The sequence below is a fragment of the Ciconia boyciana genome, chromosome 27, assembly GCF_034638445.1.
Source record: "Ciconia boyciana chromosome 27, ASM3463844v1, whole genome shotgun sequence".
Taxonomy (NCBI): domain Eukaryota; kingdom Metazoa; phylum Chordata; class Aves; order Ciconiiformes; family Ciconiidae; genus Ciconia; species Ciconia boyciana.
Genome location: NC_132960.1, coordinates 2888900 through 2903180, shown reverse-complemented (window position 1 = coordinate 2903180; position 14281 = coordinate 2888900). Strand labels below are relative to the sequence as shown.

Sequence of the window (14281 nt, the reverse complement as noted above, 5' to 3'; positions counted from 1 at the left end):
TGTGCCTACGGGAGCCTATGTGTGGGTGCTCACGCCGGCTCTGCAGACGAAGCAGACCTGCTCCGCTTCTGATTTCCCCGAGCCCTGCGAGGTCAGGCGCCTCTCGGGGCAGGGACGAGCTTCCCCGGCTTCGTAGGCTACAATGGGCCTTTCTGTAACTTGCGTGATCCATCAGCCTGTTTTACATGCGTGCTTAACCTTAGCCTCCAAGTTAGCCATGCTAATTACCCCACCCCTAAATCATCAGCAGAATAACTTAATTGTTTTGTGAGATAAGGAAAAAGAAAACAGCGACTCTTCAAGCATTTGTCACTGGGCTGTATTAGAAAGCACCGAAGGCAGGAGATGGGGGGGTTGCGGGCAGCCGGAGCGTGGCCGTGCCTGCTCTCCGCCGCCGAGCTGAAGTACTCCCTGCCCTTGGGCTGCTCCGGGCAGCGAGGGGCAAAGCTCTGACACACACCTATTCACTTTTCCTTCCATGGTTGGCTTAATAAATTAAGGAAAAGGGGGGAAAAAAAAAAAAAGCAGCTTGTAGATCCTCAACTCCGGGGAATTTAGGCAACTTGGACCTGAGTGCATCAGAGAGGTGTGCGCTGGACCCAGTGGCTTAGATAAAATACTCTTCTTTCTCTTTGGACGGAGCATCCTCCATCTGCACCGACACGTCGGTCTCTGCCGCCGGCTGCTCGTAGGTGAGGTAGCTGCCTTTGTTTTTGTACAGGTAGATGATGATCACCACCAGGACTGTCAGCAGGGTGAGGAACACCAGGGTGATGACGACTGCCGGGGAGAAGGCGGAGAGAGGAGCCAGGTTTAGCCCCGAGTGGTCGGTACCGAGCTGGTAAATGGGGTGGATGCGGCAAGGAGAGCCCCTACCTGCGATGACCACGGTGTTGGCGTCCTCATGGAGAGGTGGGGTGTGAGCCTTCTTCAGGAAGGGGGTTGTCAGCTCTTCTTCATCAAACCACGAGAGAAGGGGAGAGGAGAAGGTGAGCAAGGTTGGTCCCGACCTGGCTGAGCCAGGCTTAGCTGAACAGGCTGCACGGTGGCCCTGGGCAAGGTCTCACCGAGGATTAAACAGGACAAACAGCCTGGCAAAGCTCTCCTGGGACGCTCACCTGCAGTCAGAGGGGGCTGATCTCCTTCCATCGCATCGGCTCCTTCCAGGCGAAGGTCTGGGGTCCTTCAGAACTACCAAAAAAAGGAATAAAAGTGATAAATTCACACGCAACACCCCGAAGGGCGCAGCTGCGAGGGGGGATGCCAGTGATGATGCAGTGCTAATCAAAGCAAAGGTTTTATTCGAGCTGATGGAGAGGAGCGGGCTGGGGCATGCTGGGCTCGCGGGAAGGCGGCGAAGCTAGTGCAGGCAGGGAAAAACCAGCCACCGACTCCGCAATTCACTCTCAAACTTTGAAAGCTTCAAATTGTTCGTAAATCCTTGCAAATGCTCCGATCGGGGTCCCGAGGTTGATGCCGCAGCCGTAACGTTTTGCCTGCAAAAAGCAGCTGGACCGGCAGCCGCTAAACCGACCTCGGCTGCTCTGCCCGAGGTGGATGGACAACCTTTGTAACCCCCCCAAAAAATATCTTCTGCAATGGCTCCGGCGCTCAGGCACAAGTGACTCAGCGGCTCTGCGGAGACGCGCCGCTAGATGTCAGGAGCAAATAAAATTTAAATTTTTTTTTTTTTTGAAAAAGAGGAAATTTAACCGCGGGAGCGTGGATGCCGGCCAGGAACAGGGAGCCGGGAGCACGGCCGTGCCGTGCCGTCAGGATGGACGCTAACCCTGCCGGCGACCTCCCAGATTTTGAAAAGTGGGATGAATTTCTCAGGATCCGGCCCTGCCGTGGTTGTCCCACGGTGCCCTTGTGACTCACAGCGCTGTCGGGTGTTTGCAAAACAGTGCTTACAACAGCAGTTTTTGCTTCCGAGCGCTACCAGAGTGCAAACGCTTGGGCTTACGGAGTCCCAGGAATTCGGGAAAACAATTTCCCCCCTTCCCAGCAGCGTGCATGGATGGTCGTGGGACCCCTCTCCCACCGGCCGGGGACCGGGACCCCAGTCTCCGGCAGCTCCCCCCAAGCACGACAACTTCCCCTGGGGCTTGAGCTCAGGCTGGCACGAGCCACCAACTCATTAAACCCAGCTTTGCTTTAAACCCAGCTTTGCATTAAACCTGGTTTTGCTTTCAACCCAGCTTTGCATTAAATCCAGCTTTGCTTTAAACCCAGCTTTGCATTAAACGTGGTTTCGCTTTAAACCCAGCTTTGCATTAAACCCGGTTTCGCTTTAAACCCAGCTTTGCATTAAACCCAGCTTTGCTTTAAAGCTCATCGGGCTCCTCCAGCAGCGATGTCCAGACGTCGGGGAGCTACACACGATTTCCAAAGCCAACCACAACCTTTCCACGGAGCAGCAGCCGCCGCTTGGGTGGCTTCGGAGCAAAAAATGGGTAAAATTTTCCCCAAAACGTAAGGTTGGGATTTAAGGGAAAAGAGGAAAAGGAGCTGCTTGATGGAAAGGGAGCTGTACAAGCCGGGTGCCTCGGGGAGAGGGCTTCTCGGGAAGCGTTCGGCATTGCCAGTGGGAAACACAAACCAGTTTCATGCCCACAGCACCCACAAAACAGGGTCCAGGGACCCACCAAAGGTTTAACCCAAAATTTAGCTGGGGAAAAGACTTGCTTCAGCATTGAAATGTCAGCGGTCAGGAAAGCGAAGCTCCCCCCGTTGCATCCCTGGGGGAGGGATGCTCCGCCTGGATACCCCCTCGCCGCTCCTGCCTTGGGGTCACGGGAAGGAGCCCCGTGCTCCACGGCACGGAAAACCACGGGATATTTTGCAGCGCCAGGGTTACCTTGCCGGGCCGGGATCCAGCCGTCACGCTGTCGGAGCCTCTGGGCATCCGCAGCGGCTGTGCCGGGGGGCTGAGGGAGGGGGGGTGACTCACTTCCCCAGTACGCTGGATCCGTATGGATCTCCATGTGTTTTTTAAAGTGACGCAGGGGTTGTAAAAAAACCAAAAAACATAATCTTCCTCATTTTTGCTCTCGAGCCAAGTTGCTCAAGGGCCGTTCCCACAGCGAAACCCTACCCGCCCCGCAGCTTTGCTCCCGAAAAGCTCCATCGAGCGCAGCCTCACGTCGGGGATGCTCGGCGGCGCCTTCGCAGCCTCCCGTTCCCATTCCCGGCGGCTGGAGGATGGGATGAGCAAACCACCCTCGCAGCCTGCTCACCCCCATTTCTCCTCCGTCACCCCAGAATGGGTCTCCCCAGGAGCAACGTGTCGCCCTGCCCTGCAACCCGCTCGGCTTTCCCGCTGGGTTTTCTGCTTTCTGGCTCTCGCCGTAGCAAGATCAGGCCTTTTCCCTTCCCGCTCGCCTGAAATCCAACTGGAAAACACCCGGTCGAGAGCCGACATTTCGGCTTCTCCCCAAAACCACCCACAGTTTGGCGTCCCTCATGGCACGACTCCATTGCCTCCCGGTGCAAATCCACATGCCCGATGCAGCCAAACCCCTCCAAACCTCCTGGGGAACGGTGAATTTTTGGGGGGTCACCCCAGGAGCCATGTCCATCCCCCCCCAACCCAGCTCTTACCTGCACCCGCTGTGCCGGGGCGAGTGGCCGCCGGCACCATGTGCGGCTCCGAGTCTCGCCCAGGCGAAGGCGTTGCCCTTTTCCTGCCTCACCTTTCCAGTCTGGCTGCAACGATGATAAAAACCCAGAAATACCTCCTCCGTTAACCCCTCGCTCGCTGGGGAGCCGGCCCATCACCAGGCATCTGTGCGGCGACGCAAGCTCTTGCACCGGGGTGGCGATTGGCAACGGGGTTTTGCTTCGATATGGGAGAATTTTGCAGCACGGAGGGGGAAAATCGGGGGCTTTTGGCTTGTTTTTGCATGGCAGCACATTTTCCGGGAGCCGGCGGAACCGGCTTGACGCCTTTTTCCTGCGTCACAGCGGCGTTGGGTGCTGGGGGAGAACGGAGCAACAAATCCCTCCCGCACCCGGCTTCGGCAGCAGTAAACCCACAGGCGGGGACCCCCGGCACTCCCCCCGGCCGCCCAGCCCAGCCAGCGATGGGCTTTCGCAGACGGAGATTTGGCCCTCGCCAGCATCTTCGCCCTCCTCTCATCACCCTTTCTGCCCTCTGCCTTTATTTCGGATGGGATGGGGGGGTGGGAAGCGCGTACGGTTATGGTGAAACAAAGTTATCTGCCGGCGGCACGGTAAGATGCTCGTTTCCTGTGCCGGGTGCCGGGCTCACAGGGAGGTGAGGGTCTCGGTGGGTTCCTCTGGGGGGGTTGCTGCTGGTGGGGGGTCCTGGCTCGCGTCCTGACTCGTGTCCTGCTCCGGCATCCCGGGACAGCCTTGCTCCTGGGAGAGACACAGAGATGATGCTGAGCCTGGTGGGATGGAGACCTCGCGCTTCGACTAAAGCGGACCCAAGAAGGACCAAGTCCAGCCGGGGGGGTCAGGTCGGCATCTCCCCCCGCAGCACCGCTGCACCCACCTCGGTTGGAGAGCCAGAGGGGAAACCGCCGTCCCCGGTGCAGCCGCCTGACGCCACGTCGAGGGCCAGATCCAGCCCCACCTGCCAGCAGAGGAGCGTCACACCAGGCTGGATTTGTCCCATGGAACCCCCAGCCCCGTGTCCCCGCATCCCCACCGGATGCCCCCCAGCAGGGGTTGGGTCTCCAAACAAGTTGGGCACCCCCCTGCCATCGCGGGGCGCGGATGCGGCCCCCACCACGGCGTCTCCCCTCCCAGCACCAGAACTTTCTCACCTGAGTTTTGGCCACCTTTGGCTCGATGTCCATCACCTCCATGCTCTCCTCGGAGTCGCTGTGCTCGCCCGCGGCACCGCTGAGCCGACACGGCTCCTGCCCGCCGCCCGGGGACGGACATGCTGGTGCCTCTGCCGCGGGACCGGGGGCATCGCAGGGGACGGCTGGGGATGGGGACGGTGGCTCCCCGGGACATGCCCGACCCTCTCTGTTGGTGGCCGTGCTGTCTGGCTGATGGGGGTCCCCTGTGGTGGCCAGGGCTTTGCCCTCCTCCAGCCTGGCTGTGGCTTTTTCCAGCTCCGGTGGCACGGTGCCACCGGCCTGAGCAATCGCCTCGGATAAAATCAGCGATGCCAGGGAGGTGGCGATGCCCTCGGCCCCCGCCTGCGCCCCACCGGCAGCCCCCGCCGGCTCCAGGTCCTGGCTTTTGGTGAGCCCGGGGGAGTCGGCACCTGGCTCCGCAGCTGCCACCGGTGTCCCCTGCTCATGGGACGGAGCTTCGGGGCTGGGGCCGGGCTCTGGGGCCTCCTCACTGGAGACCGACGCCGTCTCCGACAGGGACCCACCGCTGGCGGGTGAAGCTGGTGGTGGGCCGGGGACGGTAGCACCCAGATCCCCATTGGAGACGGCATCGGTGGCACCGCTGCCCACCCCGGGGGACTCCGCCGTCGCTTCCGCTTCCACCACAGGCTGCCAGTCCGGTGCCTTCCCCGGGCAGGGGAACATGGCCGGGGGGCTCACTGGCGAGGAGATGACCAGCGAGCGCCGGTTGCTGTGTGGGGGGAGGACAGAGGGGGTTAAGCCCCCCTCCGGCACGTCCCACAAGCATCATCCTTGGGGACGCATGGCACTGCGGTGTCACCGCCCCAGCTTGCAGGTGATGCTTCCCCATCCGGCACGATCGCCAAATGACCCAAATTAATTAACCCAGCACCACCAAAGCTCCCTCAACCCGGCGTCGGGAGATGCTCGCCCATCCCAGGACTATAGGACTGCGGGCTGCACCACCCCTCTGCTTTTCGGGGTGGGGGGGACGATTCGGCCGCTGGAAGCCCCCCACCCCGACGGAGCTCGCCTGCTCATTTACCTGGGGACGCCTTTGATGATGAAGACTTTGCTGGAGTGCTGCTTGTCCAGTTTGCTCATCACCTCGTAGAGGTCGCGGTTGAGCTGCGAGGGGGGGGAGAAACGCATCAGAGGGCCCCCCCGGTGCCACCCATCACCCGGCAGCACCACGAACGTCCTCGAGCTGCTCTAAATTATTAAACTAAACGAAGAGCAGCGAGGACTCAAGGTGGGTGGCTGGCACTGGCGTAGCCGGAGCACCCGGGGAGGGCTATAAGAGTGCTGGGGGGGTGAGGGGAGAGGTGTTTTGGGGTGCTGCCTTGTCCCCCACCTTGCTCATCTCCTTGTAGAAGACATCGCGGAGGTTGGAGATGTTCTGGAAGATGGTCACGTAGCAGGCGATGCGGCTGCGGGAGGAAAAACACGGTGGGAGGTGGGGGGGCTCAGGGGTGCTGACCCATTTCCTGGTGGGATTCGGGGTGCTGAGCACCCAGCCGGTGAGCACCCATCCTCCGGGTCCCCGTGGAGATGGGGAACGGCGAATAAACCCGCGGGGTGCGGACACAGCAGGCCCGGACATTTGTCCCCGGGGCCACCCTGCTGCAGCCACGGTGCTGCCACCTCCCGGCTGTCACAGCCACCCGTGGCCGATGTCCCTTGGGGCCACCATCGCGTCACCGCCGCGGCCTTTTGGGAGAAGACCCCATTTCTTCCCCGTCATGGGGGGAAAACTGCACCCACCCGCCGGTGCCCACACCCAGCCCACGCCCGGGGCTCAGCGACCGGTTTGGGGGGACTTTGTGCTCCGCTGGGGCTTTTCGAGGGGCCCCGCGGGGTTCGGGAGGGGGCTGCCTTTGCCCCCCCCCGCGAGCGACGGGGCTGTGGGTGCCATCGGCATCCAGGCAGGGTCATCCCCCGGGGCCACACGCCTGCCCCAGCCCCCACCATGTCCCCCAGCCCCTGTGACACTCCCAGCAACTGTGACACCCCCAGCCCCTGAAATGTCCCCCAGCTCCTGTGATGTCCCCCAGCCTCTGTAATGTCCCCAGATCCCTGCGATGTCCTCCAACCCCTTTGATGTCCCCCAGCCCTGCAATGTCCCCTAGACCTGTGATGTCCCCAAGCCCCTGCAATGTCCCCCAGCCCTGCAACGTCCCCCAGCCCCTGCAATGTCCCCCAGCCCCTGCGATGTCCCCCAGCCCCTGTGACACCCCCAGCCCCTGCGATGTTCCCCAGCCTCTGTAATGTCCCTGAATCCCTGCAATGTCCCCCAACCCCTGCAATGTCCCCCAGCCCCTGCGATGTCCCCCAGCCCCTGTGACACCCCCAACCCCTGCAATGTCCCCCAGCCTCTGTAATGTCCCCAGATCCCTGCGATGTCCTCCAACCCCTTTGATGTCCCCCAGCCCTGCAATGTCCCCTAGACCTGTGATGTCCCCCAGCCCTGCAATGTCCCCCAAGCCCTGCAAAGTCCCCCAGCCCCGCAAGGTCCCCAGCCCCTGTGATGTCCCCCAGCCTCTGTAATGTCCCCAAATCCCGGCAATGTCCCCCAACCCCTTTGATGTTCCCCAGCCATGTGATGTCCCCCAGCCCTGCAATCTCCCTTAGACCTGTGATGTCCCCCAGACCCTGCAATATCCCCCAGCTCTGCGATGTCCCCAAGCCCCTACAATGTCCCCCAGCCCCTGTGATGTCCCCCAGCCCTGCGATGTCCCCAGCCCTGCAATGTCCCCAGCCCCTGCAGTTTTCCCAAGCCCCTGCAATGTCCCCTAGCCCCTGTGATGTCCGCCAGCCCCTCTAATGTTCCCCAGCCTCTGCGATGTCCCCCAGCCCCGCGATGTCCCCCGGCGCCGCGATGTCCCCCAGTCCCTGTGACACCCCTGGTACCTGCCATACAGAACCGGCAGCTCCTCCCGAAGGTCCCTGTTCAGGTCTTCAAACACTGCTTGGGCTTTATTAAACTCCTCCTCGGCCTGTGGGGAGGAAAGGGGGGGCCGTGGCTTTGCTGGCACGGCTGGGGCATGGGGGGCTGCAGGTGGGGGTCCCACAGGAGGCTCGACCTTGGCGATTTTTGCCTCGTCCTTCTTCTTGGCGCTTTGCAGAGCTTCCAGATGATGCCGGGCGCTGTCGTAGTCCACCAGCTTACGGCCCCGCTTGGCGATGCGCTCCTGCACGGGGCGGAGGGCAGAAGGTGAGCCAGGATCCGGCTCCCCGTCCCCGTCCCTCCCCGACACCGCGCATGGTGGGTACCTTAAAGTCCCCAAACTGAGCCAGGTAGTTCTCCATCAACCGCAGGGCTTGGTCGGCCAGCTTCGCCTCGTAGTCATCCCACAGGAGGTCATTGCTCTGTGGGGTGGAAAAAGGGGGGACAGGGGTATAACGCCTGCATCCCCCCCCCAGCCTCCCCTCTGGCTGTACGTGCCGGGCTGCATCCCCAGGGACCACCCCGGCTCCGCTTGCCGCCCCCCCCGATGCTTGAAGGGGACCCTTGGGGACAGCGGGGGCACGTCAAGGGGCTCACATCTGCGATGGCTTTCAGCTCCTCGTGACCGTCCCAGTCGGTGCTGTAAATCTCCTGCAGTGTTTCGGCCACTTTCCGGGAGCTCTCGTGCATCACTGCAGCCCGGCCCGGGGATGCAAGAATATTATTGATTGTTATTAATTATTAATTATTATTGCTTATTAGTATTTATTATTAGTTATTATTAATTATTTTTATTATTATTTATTATTATTCATTATCCCGGGTAAGAAAACACAGCGATGCTCAACCCCCTCCTGGCTCCTCCGTGGTGCCCACGGGGTTTTCCTGGCATATTTAGGGGACGGGGTGCCGTACCTTTCACCGCGCCAAGGAAAGCCTTGAGGTCTTTGTAGAGTTTATTGCCTTCATTCTACAAAGCAACGCAACGGTCAGGGCCATCCCCGAGGGCTCGCGGTGATTTCCACGAGCCCGGTGGGGACAGAGGGACCCCGGGAGGCAGCGGGGCCAAGGGGTGATGTAGGGGTGTCCCTGTCCCCCCCCTCCCCGCTCCCCGGTGCGACCTGCTGCAGCTGGAAGTTGTACGCGCTTTGCTCGAACTGCTCGTCTTTGGTTTCCACCGTTTTGCCCAATTTCTGCAAAACCTGGGAGACGGAGACGTGGGAAAAGCCATCAGCCCCAAGCTCGGCGCTGCCCACCAGGCTCTACCTCCCGGCCGGGAGCGGGGTTGGCCGCGGGGAAAGCTCCTCTCGGGGGGACGCTGAGGAGCCGACAGAGCCAACGTGGGGCCGGGATTTGGATGGGGGATGCAAAATTTTGTCGCATCCCTTGGTGCTTTTATTTTTTAGAGCAAAACGGTGACTTTTTGGGTGCTGACCCACCACCCTACCCTGTAAAACCCTGTAGGTGCAGCCCTAGGTACCCCAAATCATCCATGCATGTGACTATGGGTGCAGGCGAAGCCCTGGGTGCTGCCTCCCCAGGCACTGGTGACACCGTGGCGAGGATGAGGATGGTCTGTGGATGAAGGCTGCCTCTGGACCCACCATCCCAGGAGCGTGGCGAGGCTGGGGCCACGCAGGAGGGAGCTTTGGGGTGTCCAGGAAGAGTTTGACCCCCCCGGGAAGCGGCCAGAGCCTGGCCCGGGCTGATACAGCTGCGGGGGAGCTGAATTTAGCACCGAGCCCCAGCCAGGAAACCCGGGAGCGTGGGGGTTTGGGGTGGGGGGGCTTCGTATCGCCCCCAAAATGGGAGTCACTGTCTGCTTTTTTGGGGAGAGAAAGGGAAAGAGACGCCTCCGAACCGCCCCAAAACAGCCGAGAGTTGCCCCGTTTCTGCCCGCTTCCGGAGCCCTTCCCCCTCGCTTCCTGCGCAGCTGGTGTGGGCTACGCCAGCTTTCCTGGGACCATCCCCACACTGGGTCCCACTGGGCACCGTCACCTCCGGCCAGCCCGAGGGACCCCGTGCCAGCAGCGCACGGTCCCACTGTAACCTCCAGAAGGTGTTTTGGGTGGAAAAATCCCACTTTTAGAGAACTCAGCGGCTGCCAAAGCAACTTGGGGGACTTTGGGGAGATACCGTCAAGCCCAAAGCCTTGGAGCAATGATGACGTCGACCCAGAAGCGCGCAAATTAACACTCCGTGAGCACCCATGGGTGCCCAGCAGTGCCCGCTGTGCCACCCCCTCAGCGCCGCAGTGGAAAAAAAATTAAAGAGTAAAATAAAATAAGGGGTTTTGGGGCTGGGTGTCGTGGGCGGGCATCGCGCCGTACCTTCTCCTGTGCCCGGCTGAACCGTTTCTGGACCTGCTTGGCGAAGAGTCCGGCTCCCCCGCTCTTGCCCTCTGCCATGGCTGCAGCTCGGTTCCTGCTCGCAGCCGCCCACTGTGGTTTGATGTTTGCTGCGGAGGAAGTTCGAGGCAAGGCAGCTGCCGGCATCCGCCGAGCACCCGGGCACCCCCCACTGCGCTCCCCCCGGAAAGGCTCCCCCATGCACCCAGCGACATGGGTGGGCCAAATGGCTGATGGGGAACCTGCGCCCGCCTCTTAATTCTTCCACAAGCATCTGGTTTGGGGTTTAAATTTGGCTTTTGGTGCATTTTTGGTGCTGTTTTTTTATCCCCATGCCAGGTGGGGTTGTGGCACAGTTGGCTCCTCCGGGATGCAGCCACGGGGCGAGGCGGTAACAGCCACCAAATCCCACATCTCTCATTGCAAAGGAGGTCAGTTTTGGAAGAGAAATGGAGCTAGCGGCCCGGAAAAATCCCGACTGGATCCCCCCGTATCCGCCCTGCATCCCCAAGGAGCTGCATCACTGCCCACGGAGGGGATTTGCAGCGTTTTCCCATTTTCCCATTATCCCAAGGATTTCTGGCTGCCCCGAGAGCGCAGGGCCGGTTGCTTTTCCGCACGGTTCTTTCCTAAGGTGCGAGGAAGAGGAGGGATGCGGCTGAAGGAATGTGGGAGGGGAAAAGCGTGCTGAGGCTTGGAGGAGAAAGGATTGCCGGGCTGCAGGGCAAAGCATCCGCCAGCGCGCCGGGGAGCGGAACAGATTTTATTGACACCGGCTATGGGATTTAAACCCCTCCGACCGAAACGTGGGAGAAGATGATGTCCATCGCCCGAGCCGGGGATCGGGCTCTTCTCCTGCCACTGCTCAGTTCTGGGCCATCACCTGGAAGGAGAAGAAAGGCAACGGTTGAGCCGAGCAGGGATAGAGCCGGTGCATCGGTGCAACGATAGCGCCAGGTCTCAGCCCCCGGCCCCCGAGCCCCGCCGTTGCCTTACGCTCGCCATCCAGGAGATGTAGGCAGAGACGCGGGTGAAGACGGTGGGTTTGCGCTTGACGTTGCAGCCCAGACTGGAGACGAAGCTGGTGACGCCGTGGACCTGGTACTGCCCGTTCACCGCGCAGTGCAGGGGACCGCCTGAATCGCCCTGCCGGACCGAGCAACCCCTATGAGATGGGAAGAACGCGGGTGGTGGTGGGATGCTGGGGGGGAAGCAGGATGCCAGAGTCGCACCTGGCAGCCGGAGCGCATGCCGTCACCGCCGGCGCAGACCATGGTGGTCTTGACGGTGGAGCCCCAGTAGGAGGAGCTGGAGCAGATCTGGTAGTCCACCACGGGCAGGTACGCCTGCAGCAGGACACTGGAGAGCTGCCCGTTGGCTGCATGCAACCGAGTGCTGGTTAATGCCGCGCCGGCAAAGACCTGCGAGACTCAGCAACCCCCCAAAGCAGAGCCCGTAGCTGCCACCGAGCCCCTTTGCCCACATAAAATCCCCCCCAAACCTTGGCATGACCTGACCCAACATTGGGCGTCTCCATGCCTGGAGCGAAGCCCTGTGTGATGCCTCCTGGGACCTCAAAGGGCTTAAAAATATCATTCAGCTCCCCATGTTTCCCATGGTTTTTGGGTGATTTAAGGCCGGGGCAACCCATCGGCACTCACTGCGGGTGAGACCCCAGCCCGTAATGTAGCAGGGGTAGTTGTTGGGCAGGATGGACCCCTCCTGGGGCAGGACTGCCAGCTGCACGTAGCTGTTCAGGCTGGCGTAGCCGGACAGGCGGATCAGGGCGATGTCGTAGCTGGCGAGAGGAGAGAGAGGATGTTGCAAGGACCCCCCCCATTCCCAGCAACGCTGACCCCCCCAAATCCCCCTCCCCACGTGCGTTACCCCCCGGCGACGTTGTTGGTGTTCCAGTAGGGATGGATGATGATCTTGCTCACGCTGAAGACCTGCTCGCTGCTCTCTTTCACGTTGAGGTTGTGATCGCCGGCCACAACGCGGAAGTTCAGATTACTGCCGGGAAGGTGAAAAAAACACAGGATCAGGCCATAAATTATTATTATTTTAACTGTGAGCTGGTATGGAAAAGATCAGTGCAAGAAGAAGATGCTCCCAGAGATGGTCCATGTAACCCCTTAATGGAGGACCAGCAAAGGCCTTAAAGGACCGTTGCTCTCTGGGTTGGGGCAGCCAAAATTTCTCCTTGGAGAGGTTTTTGGTGGAAAATGGCTTTTCCGGAAGAGGAAGGTGGGGTCCCTGCGCCCACTCACCGATCCACACAATGGGCTGCCGTCATCACCCAGTTTCTCCGGATGAGGGACCCTCCGCAGGTGTGACGCCAGCTGCCACTGGAGTAATACTGGAGGGAGATCTGGGGAGGGGGGATGCGAGACATGGGGGGGTCTCACCGCGTGGTCCCTGGGGAATGACGCCCCCACGGGATTTGCTGGGTGACCCCGGGAAGGACCCACCTGGGAGGGCCAGGCATGCGAGGGCACCTCGGTCCCACCGACCACCCGTTGCACCCCATCAAGCTCCTGCTCGGAGCAGCGTCCTGCGGGAGAGAGGATGGAGGGGGGAGTGAATTGCAACCGGGGGGTCATCACCCGCTAACGAGGCCGATGGTTTCCCACAGAGGACGCACCGCAGAGGGCGAGGGCGGCGAGGAGCGCGAGCTGCAGCATCATCCTGGACCACGGCAGCACTTTGTGTGCGGCGGGGGCTGCGCTGCCAGTGGCTTTAAAGGGGACAGAGAAGGAGGGACGGGAAGAAAACCAGGTGACACGGCCCTATTGAGCAGCCTTGGGCCCTCTTCCAAAACACACACGGCCCCGAAGGTCAGGGTTGAAAAACCCTGGGTGCACCCCAAGTCTCCCTCGGCTTTGGACAGGCAGCCCAGATCCTGGGGAGACGATGCCCTGCTCTTGCATCTTCCCCTTCTGCACATCTTGGGCAACGCTGTCATGAGTTTCTCCCGGACTCAAGCCCTGCGGATACCCCAGCTGCAGCCCTCGCATCCCATTTATTCCTGGGATGCCTCCAAGAGTTTTATCCAACACATGAACGGTGCCCGTATTGCCCCTGGGATGGGGAAATCGAGGCAAACGCAGGACAAGACCGTCACCCCCTCCAAAAAAACCCAGCCCCACCCAGGACAGCCAGCGCTAGAGCAGGGACTGGACGTGACCTCCATGGGGCATTACCGGGAGGTTAAATGAAACACCAGTGTGGTTTGTAATAAAAACCTGATTTCTGGCCAAAACAGTTTTGTTTTTTCCCTCTCGAAAAAGGAATTGAGGCCGTTCTGGGGGGTCAACCTGCGGCATTGAGGTTTTCGCTCCGCTGATGGAGCAGTCGCTGGAAAACAGCACTTGTAGTAGTGGTGATTATCGGATCACCCAGTTTAAAAATAAAAAAAAGAAAGAAAAAAAAGAACAAAAAAGCACCTGCTGCATTTCTGCCCTTATCTCTAAGGAAAACATGAGATTTCATGGGTAAAATGGTCTCCAAATAATCACTTATTCGTTTTATCAGCACAGAAGAGAACATAGTGAGGGACAGCAGCAGCGAAGCCTCCGCCTTGGCACAGGGACAGCCCAACCCAAATTTGAACCACCCCAAATGTGACGCCTCATTGCAAAAGTGGCTTTAAACCCACTTTTGGGCTGCAAAAGGGAGTTTCCAGGGCAAGAAGAGGGAGGGAAATTAAATCAGGGGAGGGGTGGGAGCTCAGAGGAAGCCAGAGACAGGATGTCCGTAAAATAAATCATCTTTTTATTTGAGGTCATGTATCCAAAGAGAGGTTCTCCCACTCCCACACCACTTCCAGGAGGGGGTTCCCCCCCACTAAAAATGAAATGGCAACAAAAGTGGCAGCTACAGTAGTCGGGCTTGAAGAAAACCAGGGGAGGGAGAAGATCCCGCGCCTGGGCGTTGGCGAGAGCCTCTGCGGGAGGATGCCGCGGTGCGTTCCCCGGAGCTGTGCCATCGGGAAAAAACCCTCCTCCAGATCAGCACGAAGACGAGCAGAATCGCACCCAGGAATCATCATCATATAATAATAATAATAAAAAAAATCTAAATTCCCCCCCCAAATCAAGCGTGCTATCTAAGGCAGACAGCCCAACTTCTCCCACCCCGGCAGCAGCGCT

At 60.1% G+C, this 14281-nt stretch overlaps 3 protein-coding genes across 10 annotated transcripts; all 3 read right to left on the bottom strand.

Moving 5' to 3' along the window:
- Positions 1-72: 72 nt before the first annotated feature.
- SMAGP (small cell adhesion glycoprotein) lies at positions 73-4112 on the bottom strand. Of its 8 annotated transcripts, none has more exons than XM_072847337.1 (4): positions 3604-4112; positions 1119-1191; positions 877-951; positions 73-780 (listed from the first exon to the last, which is right to left on the bottom strand). In XM_072847337.1, the coding sequence occupies exons 2-4, from the start codon at positions 1147-1149 to the stop codon at positions 608-610; spliced, it is 279 nt and encodes a 92-aa protein (XP_072703438.1). In that variant the 5' UTR covers positions 1150-1191; positions 3604-4112; the 3' UTR covers positions 73-607. The 8 variants fall into 8 exon arrangements, with proteins under 8 accessions (XP_072703438.1, XP_072703437.1, XP_072703432.1 ...); XM_072847336.1 differs by lacking the exon at positions 3604-4112 and adding an exon at positions 2861-2925 and having other exon boundaries at positions 877-954; XM_072847331.1 differs by having other exon boundaries at positions 73-954.
- A 54-nt stretch (positions 4113-4166) lies between these two features.
- On the bottom strand, positions 4167-10210 carry BIN2 (bridging integrator 2). Its single transcript, XM_072847301.1, has 12 exons — positions 10113-10210; positions 8904-8984; positions 8698-8752; positions 8380-8474; positions 8109-8204; positions 7919-8026; positions 7746-7831; positions 6190-6265; positions 5881-5963; positions 4794-5565; positions 4520-4600; positions 4167-4383 (listed from the first exon to the last, which is right to left on the bottom strand). The coding sequence occupies exons 1-12, from the start codon at positions 10188-10190 to the stop codon at positions 4270-4272; spliced, it is 1725 nt and encodes a 574-aa protein (XP_072703402.1). The 5' UTR covers positions 10191-10210; the 3' UTR covers positions 4167-4269.
- A 785-nt stretch (positions 10211-10995) lies between these two features.
- CELA1 (chymotrypsin like elastase 1) lies at positions 10996-12814 on the bottom strand. The gene is made up of 8 exons (XM_072847092.1): positions 12775-12814; positions 12602-12684; positions 12401-12501; positions 12018-12143; positions 11792-11928; positions 11363-11508; positions 11127-11276; positions 10996-11013 (listed from the first exon to the last, which is right to left on the bottom strand). Exons 1-8 carry the CDS (start codon positions 12812-12814, stop codon positions 10996-10998), a joined length of 801 nt encoding a protein of 266 aa, XP_072703193.1.
- Positions 12815-14281: the final 1467 nt, after the last annotated feature.

Coding starts and splice junctions, on each gene's coding strand:
- BIN2 (XM_072847301.1), bottom strand. CDS start 10,190: ATGGCAGAGGGCAAGAGCGGGGGAGCCGGACTCTTCGCCAAGCAGGTC. Junction 8,475..8,697: donor TTTCCTTGGCGCGGTGAAAG/GTACGGCACCCC, acceptor GCCGGGCTGCAG/TGATGCACGAGAGCTCCCGG. Junction 4,601..4,793: donor CAAAGGTGGCCAAAACTCAG/GTGAGAAAGTTC, acceptor CTCTGCTGGCAG/GTGGGGCTGGATCTGGCCCT.
- SMAGP (XM_072847331.1), bottom strand. CDS start 1,149: ATGGAAGGAGATCAGCCCCCTCTGACTGCAG. Junction 955..1,118: donor TCAGCCCCCTCTGACTGCAG/GTGAGCGTCCCA, acceptor GGTTTGATGAAG/AAGAGCTGACAACCCCCTTC.
- CELA1 (XM_072847092.1), bottom strand. CDS start 12,814: ATGCTGCAGCTCGCGCTCCTCGCCGCCCTCGCCCTCTGCG. Junction 12,685..12,774: donor CGCCGCCCTCGCCCTCTGCG/GTGCGTCCTCTG, acceptor TCTCTCCCGCAG/GACGCTGCTCCGAGCAGGAG. Junction 12,144..12,400: donor GCAGCCCATTGTGTGGATCG/GTGAGTGGGCGC, acceptor CCTTCCCGGCAG/TAATCTGAACTTCCGCGTTG.